Source organism: Anomaloglossus baeobatrachus, chromosome 1 (assembly GCF_048569485.1).
Source record: "Anomaloglossus baeobatrachus isolate aAnoBae1 chromosome 1, aAnoBae1.hap1, whole genome shotgun sequence".
NCBI lineage: Eukaryota > Metazoa > Chordata > Amphibia > Anura > Aromobatidae > Anomaloglossus > Anomaloglossus baeobatrachus.
This window is the reverse complement of record NC_134353.1, coordinates 744485591-744505607: the sequence shown is the minus strand read 5'-3', so window position 1 is coordinate 744505607 and position 20017 is coordinate 744485591. Positions and strand designations below refer to the sequence as shown.

Here is a 20017-nt window from a genome sequence, read left to right as displayed (position 1 = left end):
AGATCTTGGCGGACGTTGGTTTCCTAGCCTGTCTCATAGTGCCAATGACCTCTTGAGATAATCCTGAAGACGCTAAGATCCAGGACTCAATGGCCACACAGTCAGGTTGAGGGCCGCAGAATTCAGATGGAAAAACGGCCCTTGAGACAGCAAGTCTGGTCGGTCTGGTAGTGCCCACGGTTGGCCGACCGTGAGATGCCACAGATCCGGGTACCACGACCTCCTCGGCCAGTCTGGAGCGACGAGGATGGCGCGGCGGCAGTCGGCCCTGATCTTGCGTAACACTCTGGGCAACAGTGCCAGAGGAGGAAACACATAAGGGAGTTGAAACTGCGACCAATCCTGAACTAAGGCGTCTGCCGCCAGAGCTCTGTGATCGTGAGATCGTGCCATGAATGCCGTGACCTTGTTGTTGTGCCGGGACGCCATTAGGTCGACGTCCGGCATCCCCCAGCGGCAACAGATCTCCTGAAACACATCCGGGTGAAGGGACCATTCCCCTGCGTCCATGCCCTGGCGACTGAAAAAGTCTGCTTCCCAGTTTTCCACGCCCGGGATGTGAACTGCGGAGATGGTGGAGGCCGTGGCTTCCACCCACATCAAAATCCGCCGGACTTCCTGGAAGGCTTGCCGACTGCGTGTTCCACCTTGGTGGTTGATGTAAGCCACCGCTGTGGAGTTGTCCGACTGAATTCGGATCTGCTTGCCTTCCAGCCACTGCTGGAACGCTTTTAGGGCAAGATACACTGCCCTGATCTCCAGAACATTGATCTGAAGTGAGGACTCTTGCTGAGTCCACGTACCCTGAGCCCTGTGGTGGAGGAAGACTGCTCCCCACCCTGACAGACTCGCGTCCGTCGTGACCACCGCCCAGGATGGGGGTAGGAAGGATTTCCCCTTCGATAATGAAGTGGGAAGAAGCCACCACCGAAGGGAAGCTTTGGTTGCCTGAGAGAGGGAGACGTTCCTGTCTAGGGACGTCGGCTTCCTGTCCCATTTGCGTAGGATGTCCCATTGAAGAGGACGCAGGTGAAACTGCGCGAAAGGGACTGCCTCCATTGCTGCCACCATCTTCCCCAGGAAGTGCATGAGGCGCCTCAAGGGGTGTGACTGACCTTGAAGGAGAGATTCCAACCCTGTCTGTAGTGAACGCTGTTTGTCCAGCGGAAGCTTCACTATCGCTGAGAGAGTATGAAACTCCATGCCAAGATATGTCAGCGATTGGACCGGTGTCAGATTTGACTTTGGAAAATTGATGATCCACCCGAAACTTTGGAGAGTCTCCAGAGTAACGTTGAGGCTGTGTTGGCATGCCTCTTGAGAGGGTGCCTTGACCAGCAGATCGTCTAAGTAAGGTATCACCGAGTGACCCTGAGAGTGGAGGACCGCAACTACTGTAGCCATGACCTTGGTGAAAACCCTTGGGGCTGTCGCCAGGCCGAACGGCAGTGCCGCGAACTGAAGGTGTTCGTCTCCCATGGCGAAGCGCAGGAAGCGCTGATGCTCTGGAGCAATCGGTACGTGGAGAAAAGCATCTTTGATATCGATCGATGCAAGGAAATCTCCCTGGGACATTGAGGCGATGACGGAGCGGAGGGATTCCATCCGGAACCGCCTGGTCTTTACGTGTTTGTTGAGCAGTTTTAGGTCCAGAACAGGACGGAAAGATCCGTCCTTCTTTGGAACCACAAACAGGTTGGAGTAAAAACCGTGACCCTGTTGCTGATGAGGAACCGGGACCACCACTCCTTCTGCCTTCAGAGTGCCCACCGCCTGCAGAAGAGCATCGGCTCGCTCGGGAGGCGGAGATGTTCTGAAGAATCGAGTCGGAGGACGAGAGCTGAACTCTATCCTGTAACCGTGAGACAAAATGTCTCTCACCCAACGGTCTTTTACCTGTGGCAGCCAGGTGTCGCAAAAGCGGGAGAGCCTGCCACCGACCGAGGATGCGGTGTGAGGAGGCCGTAAGTCATGAGGAAGCCGCCTTGGTAGCGGCACCTCCGGCGGTCTTTTTAGGGCGTGACTTAGACCGCCATGAATCGGAGTTCCTCTGATCCTTCTGGGGCCTTTTGGACGAGGAGAATTGGGACCTGCCCGCACCCCGAAAGGACCGAAACCTCGACTGTCCCCTCCTCTGTTGGGATGTGTTTCGTTTGGCCTGGGGTAAGGATGTTTCCTTTCCCTTGGATTGTTTGATGATTTCATCCAATCTCTCACCAAACAAACGGTCGCCAGAAAATGGCAAACTGGTTAAGCACTTTTTGGAAGCAGAATCTGCCTTCCATTCCTGTAGCCACAAGGCCCTGCGTATTGCCACCGAATTGGCGGATGCTACCGCCGTACTGCTCGCAGAGTCCAGGACAGCATTAATAGCGTAGGACGCAAATGCCGACGTTTGAGAGGTTATGGACGCCACCTGCGGCGCAGACGTACGTGTGAGTGCGTCAATTTGCGCTTGACCCGCAGAGATAGCTTGGAGTGCCCATACGGCTGCGAATGCTGGAGCAAAAGACGCGCCGATAGCTTCATAGATGGATTTCAACCAGAGCTCCATCTGTCTGTCAGTGGCATCCTTGAGTGAAGCTCCATCTTCAACTGCAACTATGGATCTAGCCGCCAGTCTGGAGATTGGAGGATCCACCTTGGGACACTGAGTCCAGCCCTTGACCACGTCAGGGGGGAAGGGATAACGTGTATCCTTAAGGCGCTTGGAAAAACGCTTATCTGGACAAGCTCGGTGTTTCTGGACTGCCTCTCTGAAGTCAGAGTGGTCCAGAAACATACTCGTTGTACGCTTGGGAAACCTGAAACGGAATTTCTCCTGCTGAGAAGCTGACTCCTCTACTGGAGGAGCTGAGGGAGAAATATCCAACATTTGATTGATGGACGCGATAAGATCATTCACTATGGCGTCCCCATCAGGAGTATCAAGGTTGAGAGCGGCCTCAGGATCAGAATCCTGATCAGCTACCTCCGCTTCATCATACAGAGAGTCCTCCCGCTGAGACCCTGAACAATGTGATGATGTCGAGGGAAATTCCCAGCGAGCTCGCTTAGGCGGTCTGGGGCTGCGGTCCGTGTCAGAGACCTCACCCTGGGATCTATGAGACACCCCGGAAGAACATTGTTGTTCCGAATGAGGGGGACCAGGAAGCAATGATTCCCCAGTGCCCATGGCCTGAGGTACTGGTCTGGACTGCAAAGCTTCTAATATCTTAGCCATAGTCTCAGAAAGTCTTTCAGTAAAAACTGCAAACTCTGTCCCTGTCACCTGGACAGTGTTAGCAGGTGGTTCCTCCTGGGCCACCCTTAGCAGAGGCTCCGGCTGAGTAAGTGCCACAGGGGCCGAGCATTGCACACAATGAGGGTCAGTGGAACCTGCCGGCAGTATAGCCGTACATGCGGCGCAGGCAGCATAGTAAGCCTGTGCTTTGGCACCCTTGCTTCTTGTGGACGACATGCTGTTGTCTCCTCTGAGCAATCCAGGAGGGTATATAGCCAAAAATCAACCGTGCACCATACAGTGTAAAGTATAGCCTATAATCATATAATCTATAAGTACACTTCTGCACCAGTGGGGCCAGCACCTCAGGTGCTGCTTACCGCCCGCTCAAAGCGGTTGTGTGGTCACCAGAATCCCTGCCTGGGTCTCCCTGAGCTTGTCTCTCCTCTCCAGCGTCAGAAGAGCTGACAGGAATGGATGCCGGCGTCCTGAGGAGAGGAGGGGGCCGTGGGCGTGCCCTAGAAAGTGCGGGAATCTGGTGCCCCACTGTGCACAGTGAGGGGGGTGGAGTATGCAAAGCATGTTCCAGCCCCAGTGCTGACGTCCTGTACAGCGTCCCGCCCTTCCCCTGACTGGCAGGCCTGGGGGCGGGAAAAAAGTGAGACTAGGCCGCAAAAGCCGGGGACTAAAGTTATAAGCGCGGCCGGCGTATGAGCGCGGTCGGCGCGGTAGTCCCCGGCGTACTAACATTCCCAGTCGCGCTGCAGTGTGAAATGGCAGCGCGCGGTCAGCGCGGTAGTCCCCAGTAACACTAACACACCCAGCCACGCTGCAGTGTGTGATGGCACAAGCGCGGTCAGCGCTGCGGTCCCCGGCGCACTAACACACCCAGCAATGCTGGAGTGTTTCTGTGCGCTGTCCCTACGGGGACACAGAGTACCTGAAAGTAGCAGGGCCTTGTCCCTGACGATACTCGGCTCCTTATCCAGCAGAGTCCCCAGGAGCTGTGGATGGAGCACGGTCTCCGTGCCTGGAGACCGATTAGGATCCCACTTCACCCAGAGCCCGAAGGGGATGGGGAAGGAAAACAGCATGTGGGCTCCAGCCTCCGTACCCGCAATGGGTACCTCAACCTTAACAACACCGCCGACAAGAGTGGGCTGAGAAGGGAGCATGCTGGGGGCCCTGTTATGGGCCCTCTTTTCTTCCATCCGACATAGTCAGCAGCTGCTGCTGACTAAGCTGTGGAGCTATGCGTGGATGTCTGCCTCCTTCGCACAAAGCATGAAAACTGAGGAGCCCGTGGGAGCACGGGGGGTGTATAGGCAGAAGGGGAGGGGCTTTACACTTTTAGTGTAATACTTTGTGTGGCCTCCGGAGGCATAGCTATACACCCCAATTGTCTGGGTCTCCCAATGGAGCGTCAAAGAAAGAGAATTTTGTTTACTTACCGTAAATTCTTTTTCTTATAGTTCCGACATGGGAGACCCAAACCATGGGTGTATAGCTTCTGCCTCCGGAGGACACACAAAGTACTACACTCAAACGTGTAGCTCCTCCCTCCGGGCTATATACACCCCCTGGATGACAATCTACCCAGTTCAGTGCAAAAGCTGAAGGAGGACATCCACCCATAAGTAGAGATAGAGTAAAACTCGGAATAACCGTAACTCTGACTACTAACAACAGCCGGTGAAACACACGGAACAAAAAAACTGCCAACAGGCAACAGGGAGGGTGCTGGGTCTCCCATGTCGGAACTATAAGAAAAAGAATTTACGGTAAGTAAACAAAATTCTCTTTTTCTTTATCATTCCTTATGGGAGACCCAAACCATGGGACGTTCCAAAGCAGTCCATGGGTGGGAAATAAACCAAACTGAGAAGTAGGCAAAACCTAACTTCACAAATGGGCGACAGCCGCCTGAAGAATGCGTCTGCCCAAGCTCGCATCTGCCGAAGCATGAGCATGCACTTGGTAGTGCTTCGAAAAAGTGTGCAGACTGGACCACGTGGCAGCCTGACAAACCTGCTGAGCCATAGCCTGGTGCCTGAAAGCCCAGGAGGCACCGACAGCTCTGGTCGAGTGCGCCTTAATCCCTGGCGGGGGAGGCACCTGAGAACACTGGTAGGCATCGGTGATAGCCGACCTGATCCAACGAGCTAGGGTCGGTTTAGAAGCAGCGAGACCCTTGCGCTGACCAGTGGTTAGCACAAAAAGTGAGGTGCACCGCCTAAAAACGGCGGTGCGTGACACAGATTCGGAGCGCCCGCACCAAATCCAAGGTATGCAACGCCTTTTCAAAGCGATGCACAGGGGCCGGACAAAGAGAAGGCAATGAAATGTCCTGGTTAAGGTGGAAAGGAGACACCACCTTAGGGAGAAAGTCCGGAGACGGACGAAGAACCACCTTGTCTTGGTGAAACACCAAAAAGGGGGATTCCGAAGAGAGCGCAGCCAAATCAGAAACTCTCCAGAGAGAAGTTATGGCTACTAGAAAAACAACTTTCTGTGAAAGTCGAAACAAGGGAACCTCCCTGAGAGGCTCAAAGGGGGGTTTCTGTAAGGCCGTGAGGACCAGATTAAGGTCCCAGGGATCCAAGGGCCGCCGGTAAGGAGGAATGATGTGAGATGCGCCCTGCATGAAAGTGCGCACCTGAGCCAGTCGGGCGATACGCCTCTGGAACAATACCGACAGAGCCGACACCTGTCCCTTGAGGGAATTGAGGGACAGTCCTAGCTGTAGACCGGACTGTAGAAAAGACAGGATGGTCGGCAAGGAGAACGGCCAAGGAGCATGGTCGGAAGAGCGACACCAGGACAGGAAAATCCTCCAAGTCCTGTGGTAAATCTTGGCCGAGGAAGACTTCCGAGCCTGAGTCATGGTGGAGATGACCTCAGAGGGAATGCCTGAAGCCGTCAGGATCCAGGACTCAAGAGCCACGCCGTCAATCTGAGAGCCGCAGAATTCTGGCGGAAGAACGGACCTTGAGAGAGAAGGTCTGGGCGGTCCGGGAGATGCCACGGCACCTCTACGGACACCGGAGTACCAAGCTCGCCTGGGCCAGTCCGGAGCAATGAGTATGACTCGACGGCCCTCCATTCTGATCTTGCGCAGAACCCTGGGCAAGAGCGCTAGAGGGGGAAACACATAGGCCAGACGGAACTGAGACCAATCTTGAACCAGTCCGTCTGCTGCGAAGGCTTGAGGATCGTGGGAGCGAGCCACGTAAACCGGAACCTTGTTGTTGTGCCGGGATGCCATTAGGTCCACTTCCGGAGTGCCCCACTTGCGGCAGATTGATCTGAACACTGACGGGTGCAGGGCCCACTCGCCGCTGTCCACGGTTTGACGGCTGAGGTAATCGGCCTCCCAGTTTTCCACAACTGGGATGTGGACTGCAGACATGGTGGACTTGGAGTCCTCTGTCCACTGGAGGATTCGTTGAACCTCCAACATCGCCAGACGGCTGTGAGTCCCGCCCTGGTGATTGATGTAGGCAACCGCTGTCGCGTTGTCCGACTGAACTCGAATGTGCTTGCCCGCCAACAGGTGGTGAAAGGCTAGGAGAGCTAGAAACACAGCTCTGATCTCCAGCACATTGATCGAGAGGGCTGATTCGGACGGAGTCCAAATGCCCTGTGCTCGGTGATGGAGAAATACTGCTCCCCAACCGGAGAGGCTGGCATCCGTGGTGAGGATCACCCAGGACGGAGTCAGGAAAGAGCGTCCCTGAGACAGAGAGAGGGGCCGAAGCCACCACTGAAGGGAGCTCCTGGTCTGTGACGACAGAGCCACCTGCCTGTGCAAGGAAGAGATCCGCTTGTCCCAACAGCGGAGAATGTCCAGCTGCAGGGGACGCAGATGGAACTGAGCAAAGGGGACCGCTTCCATGGACGCCACCATCTGACCCAGCACCTGCATGAGGTGTCTGATGGAATGACGGCGGTGAGTCAGCAGAGAGCGCACCGCCAGACGAAGGGACTGCTGTTTGACTAAGGGCAACTTGACAAGTGCCGGCAGAGTCTCGAATTGCATCCCTAGGTACAAAATCACCTGGGTCGGGGTCAGAGTGGACTTGGGCAGGTTGACAAGCCACCCGAACTGAAATAGCGTGGCGAGAGTGAGAGAGACACTCCGCTGGCAGTCTGCACTGGATGAGGCCTTGACTAGAAGGTCGTCCAGGTAAGGAATCACTGCCAACCCCTGGAGGTGCAGGACCGCAACCACTGCTGCCATGACCTTGGTGAATACTCGAGGGGCCGTGGCTAAGCCGAAGGGGAGAGCCACGAATTGGAAATGTTCCTCTCCGATCGCAAAGCGTAGCCAACGCTGGTGTGAAACCGCAATAGGCACATGCAGATAGGCATCTCTGATGTCGATGGATGCCAGAAAATCTCCTTGGGTCATTGAGGCAATGACCGATCTCAGAGATTCCATGCGAAAGTGCCGCACCTGAACATGCTTGTTGAGAAGCTTGAGATCCAGGATGGGTCGGAAGGAACCGTCCTTTTTGGGGACTAGAAAGAGGTTTGAGTAGAAACCGCTGAACCGTTCCCGGGCGGGAACCGGAACAATTACACCGTTGGCCTGCAGGGATGCCACGGCCTGAGAAAAGGCGGCGGCTTTGGAGCAGGGGGGGGTGGACAGAAAAAATCTGTTTGGCGGGCTGGAAGAAAATTCTATCCTGTAGCCGTGGGAGATGATATCCCGCACCCACTGATCGGAGACGTGTTGCAACCACACGTCGCCAAAGTGGGAGAGCCTGCCACCGACCAAGGACGTTGCTGGCGCGGCCAGATACTCAAGAGGAGGCTGCCTTAGTGGCAGCGGCTCCTCCGGTCTTTTGAGGACGCGGCTTTGCGCGCCAGTTGGATTTACGATCCTTGGCTGCGGTAGTGGACGAGGCCGAGGGCTTAGAGGATGACCAGTTAGAGGAACGAAAGGAACGAAACCTCGATTGGTTCCTGCCCTGGACAGGTTTCTTGGCTTTAGCTTGTGGCAAGGAAGTACTCTTCCCGCCAGTAGCTTCCTTAATTATGTCATCCAGCTGTTCCCCAAACAGCCGGGACCCAGCAAAGAAGGGAATTTTGTTTACTTACCGTAAATTCCTTTTCTTCTAGCTCCAATTGGGAGACCCAGACAATTGGGTGTATAGCTACTGCCTCCGGAGGCCACACAAAGTACTACACTTAAAAGTGTAAGGCCCCTCCCCTTCTGGCTATACACCCCCCCGTGGGATCACGGGCTCCTCAGTTTTAGTGCAAAAGCAAGAAGGAGGAAAGCCAATAACTGTTTTAAATACAAATTCAACCCGAGAAACAACCTCGGAGAACTGAACTGTTCAACATGAACAACATGTGCACCCGAAAAAAACAAATTTCCTAAGAAAAACAGGGCGGGTGCTGGGTCTCCCAATTGGAGCTAGAAGAAAAGGAATTTACGGTAAGTAAACAAAATTCCCTTCTTGTTTGTCGCTCCTAATTGGGAGACCCAGACAATTGGGACGTCCAAAAGCAGTCCCTGGGTGGGTAAAAGAATACCTCGTGATAGGGCCGTCAAACAGCCCTTTCCTACAGGTGAGCCACCGCCGCCTGAAGGACTTGTCTACCCAGGCCGGCATCCGCCGAAGCGTAGGTATGCACCTGATAATGCTTGGTAAAAGTGTGCAGACTCGACCAGGTAGCCGCCTGGCACACCTGCTGAGCCGTAGCCTGGTGCCGTAATGCCCAGGACGCACCCACGGCTCTGGTAGAATGGGCTTTCAGTCCTGATGGAATCGGAAGCCCAGCAGAACGGTAGGTGTGAAGAATTGGTTCCTTGATCCAACGCGCAAGGGTGGATTTGGAAGCTTGCGACCCTTTACGCTGACCAGCGACAAGGACAAAGAGTGCATCCGAGCGGCGCAGAGACGCCGTGCGGGAAATGTAGATCCTGAGTGCTCTCACCAGATCCAATAAATGCAAACCCTTTTTGAAATTGGTGAACTGGATGCGGACACAAAGACGGTAAAGTGATATCTTGATTGAGATGAAAAGAAGATACCACCTTGGGAAGAAATTCTGGAATTGGACGCAGAACTACCTTGTCCTGGTGAAACACCAGGAATGGAGATCTGCATGATAACGCCGCCAGCTCGGACACTCTCCGAAGAGACGTGACCGCCACTAGAAAGGCCACTTTCTGTGAAAGATGAGAAAGGGAAACCTCCTTCATAGGCTCGAAAGGCGGCTTTTGGAGAGCAATTAGAACCTTGTTCAGGTCCCAGGGCTCCAATGGCCGCTTGTAAGGGGGGACGATATGACAAACCCCTTGCAGGAACGTGCGTACCTGAGGAAGTCGCGCCAGGCGTTTCTGAAAAAATACGGATAGCGCAGAGACTTGACCCTTAAGGGAGCCAAGCGACAAACCTTTTTCCAACCCAGACTGCAGGAAGGAAAGAAAAGTAGGCAATGCAAAAGGCCAGGGAGAAACTCCCTGAGCCGAGCACCAAGATAGGAATATCCTCCACGTCCTGTGGTAGATCTTGGCGGAGGATGGTTTCCTAGCCTGTCTCATGGTGGCAACCACTTCATGAGAAAAACCTGAGGCCGCTAGGATCCAGGACTCAATGGCCACACAGTCAGGTTCAGGGCCGCAGAATTCAGATGGAAAAACGGCCCTTGAGACAGCAAGTCTGGACGGTCTGGTAGTGCCCACGGATGGCCTACCGTGAGGTGCCACAGATCCGGGTACCACGACCTCCTTGGCCAGTCTGGAGCGACGAGAATGGCGCGGCGGCAGTCGGACCTGATTTTGCGGAGCACTCTGGGCAACAATGCCAGAGGTGGGAACACATACGGTAGCCGGAACTGCGACCAATCTTGAACTAAGGCGTCTGCCGCCAGAGCTCGGTGATCGTGAGACCGTGCCATGAAAACCGGGACCTTGTTGTTGTGCCGTGACGCCATCAGGTCGACGTCCGGCATCCCCCAGCGGCGACAGATCTCCTGAAACACGTCCGGGTGAAGGGACCATTCCCCTGCGTCCATGCCCTGGCGACTGAGAAAGTCTGCTTCCCAGTTTTCTACGCCTGGGATGTGAACGGCGGATATGGTGGATGCCGTGTCTTCCACCCACGTCAGAATCCGCCGGACTTCCTGGAAGGCTTGCCGACTGCGTGTTCCCCCTTGATGGTTGATGTATGCCACCGCTGTGGAGTTGTCCGACTGAATTCGGATCTGCTTGCCTTCCAGCCACTGTTGGAAGGCTTGTAGGGCAAGATAGACTGCTCTGATCTCCAGAACATTGATCTGAAGGGTGGACTCTTTCCGAGTCCACGTACCCTGAGCCCTGTGGTGGAGAAACACTGCTCCCCACCCTGATAGACTCGCATCTGTCGTAACCACTGCCCAGGATGGGGGTAGGAACGACTTTCCTTTTGACAATGAGGTGGGAAGAAGCCACCACCGGAGAGATTCCTTGGCTGCCTGAGAGAGGGAGACCTCCCTGTCGAGGGACGTCGACTTCCCGTCCCATTGGCGGAGAATGTCCCATTGTAGTGGACACAGATGAAACTGCGCAAAAGGAACTGCTTCCATTGCTGCTACCATCTTCCCTAGGAAGTGCATGAGGTGCCTCAAGGGGTGCGACTGGCCCTGAAGGAGAGATTGCACCCCTATCTGTAGCGAGCACTGTTTGTCCAGTGGAAGTTTCACTATCGCTGAGAGAGTATGAAACTCCATGCCAAGATATGTTAGTGATTGGGTCGGGGTTAGATTTGACTTTGAAAAGTTGATAATCCACCCGAAACTCTGGAGAGTCTTCAGTGCCACGTTCAGGCTGTGTTGGCATGCCTCTTGAGAGGGTGCCTTGATAAGTAGATCGTCCAAATACGGGATCACGGAGTGACCTTGCGAGTGCAGGACTGCTACTACTGCTGCCATGACCTTGGTGAAGACCCGAGGGGCTGTCGCCAGCCCGAAAGGTAGAGCTACGAACTGCAGGTGTTCGCTTCCTATAACGAAGCGTAGAAAACGCTGATGCTCTGGCGCAATTGGCACGTGGAGATAAGCATCCTTGATGTCTATTGATGCTAGGAAATCTCCTTGAGACATTGAGGCGATAACGGAGCGGAGAGATTCCATCCTGAACCTCCTGGTTTTTACGTGTTTGTTTAGCAGCTTTAGATCCAGGACGGGACGGAACGACCCGTCTTTCTTTGGCACCACAAACAAATTGGAGTAAAAACCGTGACCTTGTTCCTGAAGAGGAACCGAAGTCACCACTCCTTCCGCCTTTAGAGCGGACACCGCTTGCAGCAGAGCATCGGCTCGGTCGGGCGGTGGGGAAGTTCTGAAGAAGCGAGTTGGAGGACGAGAGCAGAACTCTATCCTGTACCCGTGAGACAGAATGTCTCTCACCCAACGGTCTTTGACCTGTGACAACCAAATGTCGCCAAAGCGGGAGAGCCTGCCACCGACCGAGGATGCGGAGAGAGGAGGCTGAGAGTCATGAGGAAGCCGTCTTGGTAACGGTTCTTCCGGCTGGCTTTTTTGGGCGTGATTGAGTCCGCCAAGAATCTGAGCCCCTCTGATCCTTTTGAGTCCTTTTGGACGAGTAGAATTGGGACCTGCCTGAGCCTCGAAAAAACCGAAAACCAGACTGTCCCCTCCTCTGTTGAGGTTTGTTTTGTCTGGGCTGAGGTAAGGATGAATCCTTACCCTTGGAGTGTTTAATGATTTCATCCAAACGCTCACCAAACAATCGGTCACGAGAAAAAGGCAAACTGGTTAAGCACTTCTTGGAAGAAGAATCTGCCTTCCATTCTCTCAACCACAGGGCTCTGCGTAAAACCACAGAGTTGGCTGACGCCACCGCCGTACGGCTCGTCGAGTCTAGGACAGCATTAATCGCGTAAGACGCGAATGCAGACATTTGAGAGGTCAAGGGTGCCACCTGCGGAGCAGATGTACGTGTGACCGTATCGACCTGTGTAAGCCCAGCTGAAATAGCTTGGAGTGCCCATACGGCTGCGAATGCTGGCGCCAACGACGCTCCAATAGCTTCATAGATGGATTTTAACCAGAGCTCCATCTGTCTGTCAGTGGCATCTTTAAGTGCCGCCCCATCTTCCACTGCAACTAGAGATCTGGCTGCAAGCCTGGAGATTGGAGGGTCCACCTTGGGACACTGTGTCCAGCCCTTGACCACGTCAGGGGGAAAAGGATAGCGTGTATCTTTAAGCCGTTTAGAAAAACGCTTATCTGGATAAGCGTGGTGTTTCTGGATTGCGTCTCTAAAGTCAGAGTGGTCCAGAAACGTGCTTAATTTACGCTTGGGATACCTGAAATGGAATTTCTCCTGCTGTGAAGCTGCCTCCTCCGCAAGAGGAGCTGGTGGAGAAATGTCTAACATCCTATTGATGGACGCTATAAGATCATTCACTATGGCGTCACCATCCGGGGTATCTAGATTGAGAGCGGCCACAGCATCAGACTCCTGATCAGTTACATCCGCCTCATCACACAGAGTCGTCCCGCTGGGACCCTGACCAGTGTGATGAAGTTGAGGGTCGCTCATAGCGAGCCCGCTTAGGTTGTCTGGGACTGTCGTCCGAGTCAGAGCTGTCACCCTGGGGTGCACATGACACCCCCGGAGCTAGGAAGTGGTCCAGCTGAGGGGGACCAGGGGGCAATGGATCAACGGTGCCCATGGTCTGAGTTACTGGTCTAGACTGCAATGTTTCAAGAATTTTAGACATAGTCATAGACAATCTGTCAGCAAAAGCTGCAAACTCCGTCCCTGTCACCTGGACAGCATTTACAGGTGGTTCTCCCTGGGTCACCTCTAGCAGCGGCCCCGGCTGAGCAATTGCCACAGGGGCCGAGCACTGCACACAATGGGGGTCAGTGGAACCTGCCGGTAGAGTAGCCCCACATGCGGTACAAGCAGCATATAAAGTCCGTGCCTTGGCACTTTTGCTTTTTGCGGACGACATGCTGTTATCTAAGGAGGGTATATAGCAGAAAACCACCAGCGACTGTACAGTGCAGAGTATTGCCAGCACAAAATACAAAGTACACTATGGCACAAGTGGGGGAGAGCCCTTGAGGGCTGCTTACCGCCCGCTGAAAAGCGGGTGTGAGATCGTAGAATCCCTTGTCTGGGTCTCCCAGCCTCCCCTCCGCAGTTCAGCGTGCAGGCAGGAATGGCTGCCGGCGTCCTGTGAAGAGGGGCGGACCGTGGGCGTCCCAAACAAAAGAGCGGGAAACTGCGTCCCCCTGTGCCTAGTGTTTGGGCTGGAGTATGTAAAACAGACTCCAGCTCTTAACGCTGCTGGACTGTACAGCGTCCCGCCCTCCTCCTGACTGGCAGGTCCGGGGGCGGGAACGATACGAACTAGGCCGCAAAAGCCGGGGACTGTAGTAATCTAGCGCGGCCGTCATATATGCACGGCCAGCGCGGAAGTCCCCGGCGCACCACAAATCCCAGCCGCGACCAGTAAACACTGACCCCAGCGGCCGGATCGGCCGATCGTACAAAGTCACCTCACTCAGCAGAGCTGTAGTGAGTAACGGCACCAGCGCAGCAGCGCTGTTTACCCCGGCGCACTAACACACCCAGCAATGCTGCAGTGTGCGTGCGATAAGCACGGGGACACGGAGTACCTTGATGGAGCAGGGTCCTGTCCCTGAGAAAACTCCGCTCCGTATCCAGCAGATCCTCCAGGGGCTGTGGATGGAGCACGGCCTCAGTGCCCGGAGACCGGTAAAGTCCCACTTCACCCAGAGCCCTAATGGGGATGGGGAAGGAATCAGCATGTGGGCTCCAGCCTCCGTACCCGCCATGGGTACCTCAACCTTAACAAACACCGCCGACAGAAAGTGGGGTGAGAAGGGAGCATGCTGGGGGCCCTAGTATGGGCCCTCTTTTCTTCCATCCGACATAGTCAGCAGCTGCTGCTGACTAAACAGTGGAGCTATGCGTGGATGTCTGGCCTCCTTCGCACAAAGCATAAAACTGAGGAGCCCGTGATCCCACGGGGGGGTGTATAGCCAGAAGGGGAGGGGCCTTACACTTTTAAGTGTAGTACTTTGTGTGGCCTCCGGAGGCAGTAGCTATACACCCAATTGTCTGGGTCTCCCAATTAGGAGCGACAAAGAAAGGGAGACTCGCAAGGTACTTCTTAGAGGAAGCGTCTGCTTTCCACTCTCGAAGCCACAAGATCCTGCGGATCGCGAGGGAGTTAGCGGAGGCCACCGCCGTGCGGTGAGAAGCCTCCAGGATGGCAGACATGGCGTAGGATGCAAAAGCCGAAGCTTGAGAAGTTAAGGCATCCGTCTCAGGAATAGAGTCCCTGGAGAGGGAATGAATCTCCGCCAGAGAGGCAGAGACTGCCTTAAGAGCCCACACTGCCGCAAAAGACGGGGAGAACAAGGCTCCTGCCGCCTCATATACAGACTTGGCCAGAAGGTCAACCTGGCGGTCAGTGGGATCCTTAAGAGAAGTGCCATCAGCCACAGCTACGACTGTGCGGGCTGAGATCCTGGACACCGGAGGGTCCACCTTTGGGGACTGGGCCCAGTCCTTAACCACCTCCGGTGGAAAGGGAAAACGGTCATCTGAACTACGCTTCGGAAAACGTTTGTCAGGACAGGCCCTGGGCTTGTTAACAGTGATGTGAAAGCTGGAGTGGTTAAAAAACATACTCCTAGGTTTCTTAGGAGAGGTAAACTGGTGTACCTCTATCAGAGAGGGTTGTTCCTCTGACTCTTGTGGGTTGAGGTTCAGTACGGAGTTAATGGACGCAATCAAGTCACTAACATCAGCATCACCCTCAGACAAGTCAATGGGGTACATAGAGGTAGCGTCTGAGCCCACAGTAAACGAATCCTCCTCGCCCTGCACCTCGGCTTGTGAATCAGAGCCGTGGGACGAGGAAGGAGAAGGTTCCCTGCGTCTCCGTTTAGGGGGACGGGGTCCTAGGACATGCTCTGAGGGCTCTGCAGAGCTCGGAGCCGCAGAGACACCCTGAGAGGGGGGCTGATGCATGGACAGCAGTGTCCGGGACAGCTGCCCCATGGAGTCGGCAAAAGACTGGGAAATAGCTTGTGAAAAGGAAGCTACCCAAGCCGGGGGTTCAGCCACCGGGGCCGGAGCAGCCGGAGGAACCCCTGAGGAGGCTCCAGGCTGAGACACAAACATGTTAGCACAGGCATCACAATGTGGGTATGTGCTTGGCTCTTGCAGAATGAGCTTACATGCAGTGCATATAGCGTACATGTTTGCAGCCTTGCTCCTAGTGACAGACATGCTGCTGAGGTGGAAGCTCTGCAGCCAGAATACACTCCTGTAGAAAGCCTTCGAGTGTAATAAAAGTCCACAACCAGAGGTTGTGGCTTACCAGCCCGTGCTCTCTGTGTGCCCTCCGGATTCCACCGCTCCCCTGTGAAGCGTCAGCCTTCCTAACAGTATGCAGCTGCAGCATCCAGCGCCTTCCAGTGTAAGAACGCTGAGAAAATGGCGCTGGGAGAAAGAGGGGGGGCGTGTATAAGCCCAAGAGCGGGAAAAACGGAGGGCAGAGAGATACAGGGAGAGATACAGGGGAGGGAACATCTCCCCAGAGAGGAGTGCCCTCCCCTCTGCTGGTCGGGCGGTGGGCGGCGCTGTATGCAAAACATGCAGAGAAGCCGAAACCGAAACTAGGCCCAAACTGAAGCCGGGGCCTAGATTTTAAAATGCGGCCGACGAGCAGGCACCTTCGGCGCGGTTCTCAGGGGAAACCCCCAGAACCGGCCGGAATTAACAGTAACGCTAAAGCACATACTGTCCCCCAAATAAAAGTACCCGGGACCCCTGAAAAAACGTCTCAATACTTAGCTCTTGAGACGCAGGGCCATGTCCCTGAATGGGGGTTAACGCTCCTTCCAGCAGGGACCAGACAGGGCTGCGGATGGAGACCGGCCTTCTGCAAGCAGAGAGGACCGTGGAGGCTCCCACTTCAAACAGAGCCTCGACAGAGGATGTGAAGGAGCGCGGCATGTGAAGGCTCCAGCCTTATAAAGTCAACCTTAACAGCACCCGACAGAGTGGGGTGTGAAGGGACATGCCGGGAGTCCAGACTTGACCCGCTTTTCTTCCAAATCTTTAAAATTAAAATAAAAAAATATCAGAGAATGCAAGTGTGTGATCCTCCTGAAACACAAAGCATTGAACTGGGTAGATTGTCATCCAGGGGGTGTATATAGCCCGGAGGGAGGAGCTACACGTTTGAGTGTAGTACTTTGTGTGTCCTCCGGAGGCAGAAGCTATACACCCATGGTTTGGGTCTCCCATAAGGAACGATAAAGAAAACCCCTTTAATTATTTATTTCACATGGTTCAATGCATAGCAAGGTGAATACATTTGCTATTTTTAAAGGAAACCATCAGTCCAATTTATCAAATCAAAATGGACACGTAGACAGCTATGCTAATACAGTGGTAAAACATGGCCATGGTTAAATTATTAGCCCCTGTATGATGCAGAAAAAAATGCTATTTACTACACTATTCAGTTATGTGAGGACACAGTAGCAGGGACTAGTGTCTTCTCACTGATAGTACGCCTACTGAAAGGGTAACCATGGACTTAATTTTTATTTCATAAATCAAGCAACTTTGTAATATTTCTTATCAGACATATTTGCTTCTTTTTCTGCCAGAATTGGGCATCATCAAACTTCTCAATTCTGGGGTAAAATCTGTATTCAGTGAAGACTTTCCCATTACTGAGATAGGAGGGAGGAGCTAGAGGTAGAGGGAGGTGCTAAAGGCAGAGGGAGGAGCTAGAGTGAGACACTAGGGGAGGAGCTAGAGACAGAGTGAGGAGCTAGAGGGAGAGGAAGGAGTTAGGGGGAGGAGCTAGAGGCAGAAGGAGGAGCTAGAGGGAGAGGAAGGAGTTTGGGGGAGGAGCTAGAGGCAGAAGGAGGAGCTAGAGGCAGAAGGAGGAGCTAGAGGCAGAAGGAGGAGCTATATGGAGGAGCTAGAGGCAGAGTGAGACACTAGGGGAGGAGCTAGAGGCAGAGGGAGGAGCTAGAGGCAGAGCTCCGCATCCTCCTCCCTCTATCTAAATGTTAATTGATGTCCCATCTGGCATCTAAAGCAATGGGCAGTCTGTGCCAGTGTTCTAGAGACAGACTCATCCACCACATACCTGACTGAAAGAATCATACTAAGTCTGCTTATTTACCCATGCACATGGTTAGCTACTGTAACATACTGTATAGCGGCTGTATACAAACTGTACTGCACTGTCACGTACCATATAACAGACTGAGTTTTAATAAAAACTTATACTCTAATTTATTAGATGTCTTTGCAGTGGCATCTTAAAATTAAAACAATTGAATCATTACCAGTAAGTGAAAAAAAAAAAAAAAAAAAAAAAAATCACAAAAACACCAGAAAGTATTACTGGGGACGTGCTCACAATTGAATAAGCTTTGGCAATTTAGGAAATTCCATTATAATTGTTTAACATGCCAAATGGGGCAAATGGAAATGGATAAAGCAGATGGTACTCTTACCTTGCATAGCTATTTGAAGAACTTTAGTTTCATCAGAAGAGATGTTTAATGATCTTTTCTAGAAGCCAAAAAAATGGAAAATTATAAATTGTAAATGCTCAGAAGACTACAATACACATATGCCAAATAAGATACAAATAATTGTGGGATGTGGACATCTAGTTATTGGGGAATTACAGGTGTTAGGCTATGTGCGCATGTTGTGTTCTGTCCCTGCAGAAATTTCTGCAGCGATTTGAACAGCACACGTGCGCTTCAAATCGCTGCAGAAAGAGTCCGTAATGAAAAGCCGATTTCATGCGCTCTGAGTGCAGCCCCTCCCATAGACAGAGCGGGGCATGCATGCAGAGCTCACGGAATCAGTGACATGTCACTTCTTAGAACGCGCGCTTCGGGCAGCAGCTGAAGCGCTGCGCTCTAATACGCCACGTGCGCACGTCTCCTGCATAATCTTCATAGATTGTGCTGGGGACGCAGGACGCATGCAGTTACGCTGTGGTGCAGATCGCAGCGTAACTGCATACAAATACGCAACGTGCGCACATAGCCTTACTGTAGCTCCGCTGTTTCTTTATAATCAAAGATTCGTATTCTCTGTAATGTTTTTGTTACTCCTCAGTGTTAATGATGCTCTAGACCAGGGCTGGGTAAAGTGTGATCTGTGGGTTACATCCAGCCCGCGTACCAAGATAGCCAAAGGGCTGAAAACTGTGGACCATGGGCCAAACAATGCCCACCCATCCTACCACATGCCACCCAATGTCGTTGGTATTTGCATCCAAATGATGCAGAAAGCTGTGAATATATTGGTGGATTACAGGACCGCTGGCACCATCTTTCACCAATCAGCGAGAGGAGCAGCAGACACGATGACGTCACATCATCGCGTGTGCTGTGCTAAGCGTCATTGCACCGGAGCAGAGCAGCAGGGGAACGGGAGCGAGGAGAGTATGTGGTGTTTTTTCCATGTCTATGGGAGGTTTGCATATATAGCAGGCTAAGTGGCAGCTCTTGCTAAATATAGGAGGCTAGGTGGGGGCTCATGCTGTATATATGAGGCTACGTAGGGCTCAATGTATATAGGAAGCCATTTAGAGCTCATACTGTAGATGGGAAGCAATGTAGGAGGCACTGTACACAGAAAGACTGGGCTCATATTGTATATAGAGGCGCAATGCTGGGGCTCACTGTATATAGTAGCTATGTGGGGGCTCACACTGTATATAATGAGGATGTGGGGGTTCATATGGTATGTAGGGGGCTGTCTGGGGGCTCATACTGTATATAGGGAGGCTATGTGTGGTTCATACTGTATAAAGAGAGGTTGATAGTTATTTCAGCTCACGGTTATTCAATGGAGGTAAGCTCCCCTATATACAGTATGAACCCCCACATAGCCTCTCTATATACAGAAAAGGAGGATCCAGCAACACTTCCATGGAGATATTGAATTAAAAGTACATTTATTTCATTCTTGTTAAAAGTATGGATGAAGACAGAACACAGGGAGAATCGCAGCCTTCACATGACACGTTTTGAACAAGGGACTTGTTCTTAGTTATTGTATAGATACTATGACTAAGAGCAAGTCCATTGTTCGAAACGTGTAATATGGAGGCTGTGATTCTCCCTGTGTTCTCTCTCCATCCATACTTTTAACAAGAATTAAATAAATGCACTTTTAATTCAATATTTCCAAGAATGTGTTACTGGATCCTTCTTTCTGTATAGAGAGAGGCTATGTGGGCATTCATACTGTATATAGGGGAGCTATGTGGGGCTCATACTGTATATAAGGGGGTATGTGAGGACTCCTGTATGTAGGGATCCATGTAAGGGATCATGCTGTATATAAGAGGGGCTGTGTGTGGGCTTATACTGTATACAGCGGGAAGTCAGCATACTTCGTTCTGCTCAATATTCAGTGATAAACTTGATATTAATATAAAAGAATAATTAAAAATAATATGTATTCTCGAGCAGAATTAATTTTATCCTATTGGTTTCGGCCTCCACACCAGTCACGGTCTTTTCAAGCGGCCCCTCGGAAAATTAATTGCCCACCCCCGCTCTTTCTCTGCAGGGCAACCAGAGTCACAGAATCCCTGTTCTCCCACCAGACACTTATGACATATCTTAGGGATCTGCTGTACATGTCAAGAGGAATTAGAATTAAAGAGATTAGTTTCTAGACTTACTTGAAATCAAGAACACAAAAAACAACTCAAGAGGTTATATCTACTA

The 20017-nt window shown here is 52.6% G+C and overlaps 1 protein-coding gene across 8 annotated transcripts in view; it reads right to left on the bottom strand.

Moving 5' to 3' along the window:
* The window catches only part of CLIP1 (CAP-Gly domain containing linker protein 1), a 187768-nt gene that overhangs the window by 105992 nt on the left and 61759 nt on the right, over window positions 1–20017 (bottom strand). For all 8 annotated transcript variants that reach the window (XM_075323143.1, XM_075323152.1, XM_075323184.1 and 5 more), the window contains one exon: window positions 17774–17831. In XM_075323143.1, the coding sequence (XP_075179258.1) occupies window positions 17774–17831 (58 nt within the window). The remainder of the gene's footprint in view (window positions 1–17773; window positions 17832–20017) is intronic.